The sequence below is a fragment of the Spermophilus citellus genome (assembly GCF_964194105.1).
Source record: "Spermophilus citellus genome assembly, chromosome: 2".
Classification (NCBI taxonomy): domain Eukaryota; kingdom Metazoa; phylum Chordata; class Mammalia; order Rodentia; family Sciuridae; genus Spermophilus; species Spermophilus citellus.
Genome location: NC_138183.1, coordinates 197259093 through 197261112, shown reverse-complemented (window position 1 = coordinate 197261112; position 2020 = coordinate 197259093). Strand labels below are relative to the sequence as shown.

At 37.2% G+C, this 2020-nt stretch overlaps 1 protein-coding gene across 1 annotated transcript; it reads left to right on the top strand.

Annotated features, from left to right (window-relative positions):
• Window positions 1-249: 249 nt before the first annotated feature.
• LOC308642091 (olfactory receptor 51V1-like) lies at window positions 250-1194 on the top strand (the record flags this gene model as incomplete). Its single annotated transcript, XM_081280690.1, has 1 exon — window positions 250-1194. One exon carries the CDS (start codon window positions 250-252, stop codon window positions 1192-1194), a length of 945 nt encoding a protein of 314 aa, XP_081136816.1.
• Window positions 1195-2020: the final 826 nt, after the last annotated feature.

Sequence of the window (2020 nt, the reverse complement as noted above, 5' to 3'; positions counted from 1 at the left end):
CGTTCAATTACTGTTTCTTCATAAAACTCCCTAAATTTCTGAGATACTCATTACTGCCATTGCAAGTTCAAAGTCTAGAAAAATGGGTTACCAATAAAGAAAAATGAAGAGGGTCTCTCTACTGCTGCTTATGGAATTGTTTTATATATTATTTTCTTCACTAAGGAAGGTCAACATTATTGGAAATTCTTACATCACAAACCTGTATTATTAAAATAGTTCTTTGGGAGAAGTTTCCATCTTCTACTCATGTCTGCTCTCTCTCACTCCCACCTCAATAGTTCAACATTTGTTCTCACTGGCGTTCCTGGTCTAGAAAATTACTCCCTCTGGCTCTCCATCCCCTTCTCCTCCATCTATGCCATGGTGTTTCTGGGAAACTGCATGATCCTCCATGTGATCAGGACTGAGCCAAGTTTGCACCAGCCCATGTTCTACTTCCTGGCCATGCTGGCCTTCACAGACCTTTGCATGGGACTGTCCACTGTGCACACAGTGCTGGGTGTCCTTTATGGGTTTATGCAAGAGATCAGCCTGGATTTCTGCATTGCTCAGTCCTATTTCATCCATGGTCTGTCCTTCATGGAGTCCTCTGTCCTGCTAGCTATGGCCTTTGACCGCTACATTGCCATTTGCAACCCTCTACGCTATTCTTCCATCCTAACCAATGACAAAATCATGAAAATTGGGGTGGCAATCTCATGTAGGAGTTCTTTACTCATTCCACCAGTCATCATCCACCTGAAGTTCTTGAAATACTGCCGTCCTCACATCCTCTCTCACTCTTTCTGCCTGCACCAAGACTTAATTCGAATGGCCTGTTCAGACATCCGCTTCAACAGCATCTATGGTCTGGCTTTGGTGATCAGCAACCTCTTGTTAGATGCTGTGCTCATCATAATCTCCTACATTATGATCTTGCACACTGTCTTAGCTATTGCATCCCCTGAGGAGAGAATGAAGTCCTTGCAGACTTGTGTGTCTCACATCTGTGCTGTTTTGGTTTTCTACATCCCAATCATTGGTCTGACCATGGTTCATCGCTTTGGCAAACACCTCTCTCCACTGGTTCATGTCCTCATGGGCAACATCTATATCCTTTTCCCACCCTTGATGAACCCCATTATCTACAGTATCAAGACCCACCAGATACGAAGAAGAGTGCAGAGATTGTTCTCTTCAAAAGCCATCTGAGTCTTGAGATGCAATGTGAATGTATTTAAAAATCAATAAGTTAAGCAGGTAACTATCAGTAAGTTATTCAAAATAGATATATTAACTTCTGTTTTAATGATGTTTAACATGTTACAAATGCATTTCTGTCTCTTATTCCATTGCCATCATAATTCAGTGAAATTTCCATGTATAAAATGACAAAACATTTTAAAAATCATAATTTATGTATACAATGGAACTGTGAATCATATTAACGTCTTAGGTAGATTTGATAGTATTCTATACCTTATTAGGACCAGTGAGTGAGTGTATTTTTGGAATATTCCCATTATAAATATGGTAATTTTGGTTAATAAACCCATATAGAAATTACTAAAATATTAATATTACCTTTTTTCTTTTTATTACTCTAAGTAATATATTTTTTGTTTGCCTGTGGTTCTACACCAAGTTGAGTCACAACATCCTATAATAGAGTAAGCATCAAAGGAAGATTGGACTTTTAATCATTTCAAGATGAAACAACCAAAGAAATAATCTTACTGCTAGAATATCTGCTAACACATCATTCTGTATCCCCATCCTATGAATAGTAACAGCTGGAGATATGAAAAGCCAATACATGTCAGAATGGAAAGAAATAGGCATTCATATTTAGTTTCTTATTACTAATAATTATACCAATAACAAGTACCATAATAAGACTATTTGAATCATTTGAAAATATGTACTTCAATTTCTTAGCTTTGTTTTATTTCATTCGAGTTCCTAATCCCCTTAAATTACCTAGATCATTAACATGGTGAAGTAACTTATTACCTATTTCATCTAGTAATACTCTGAA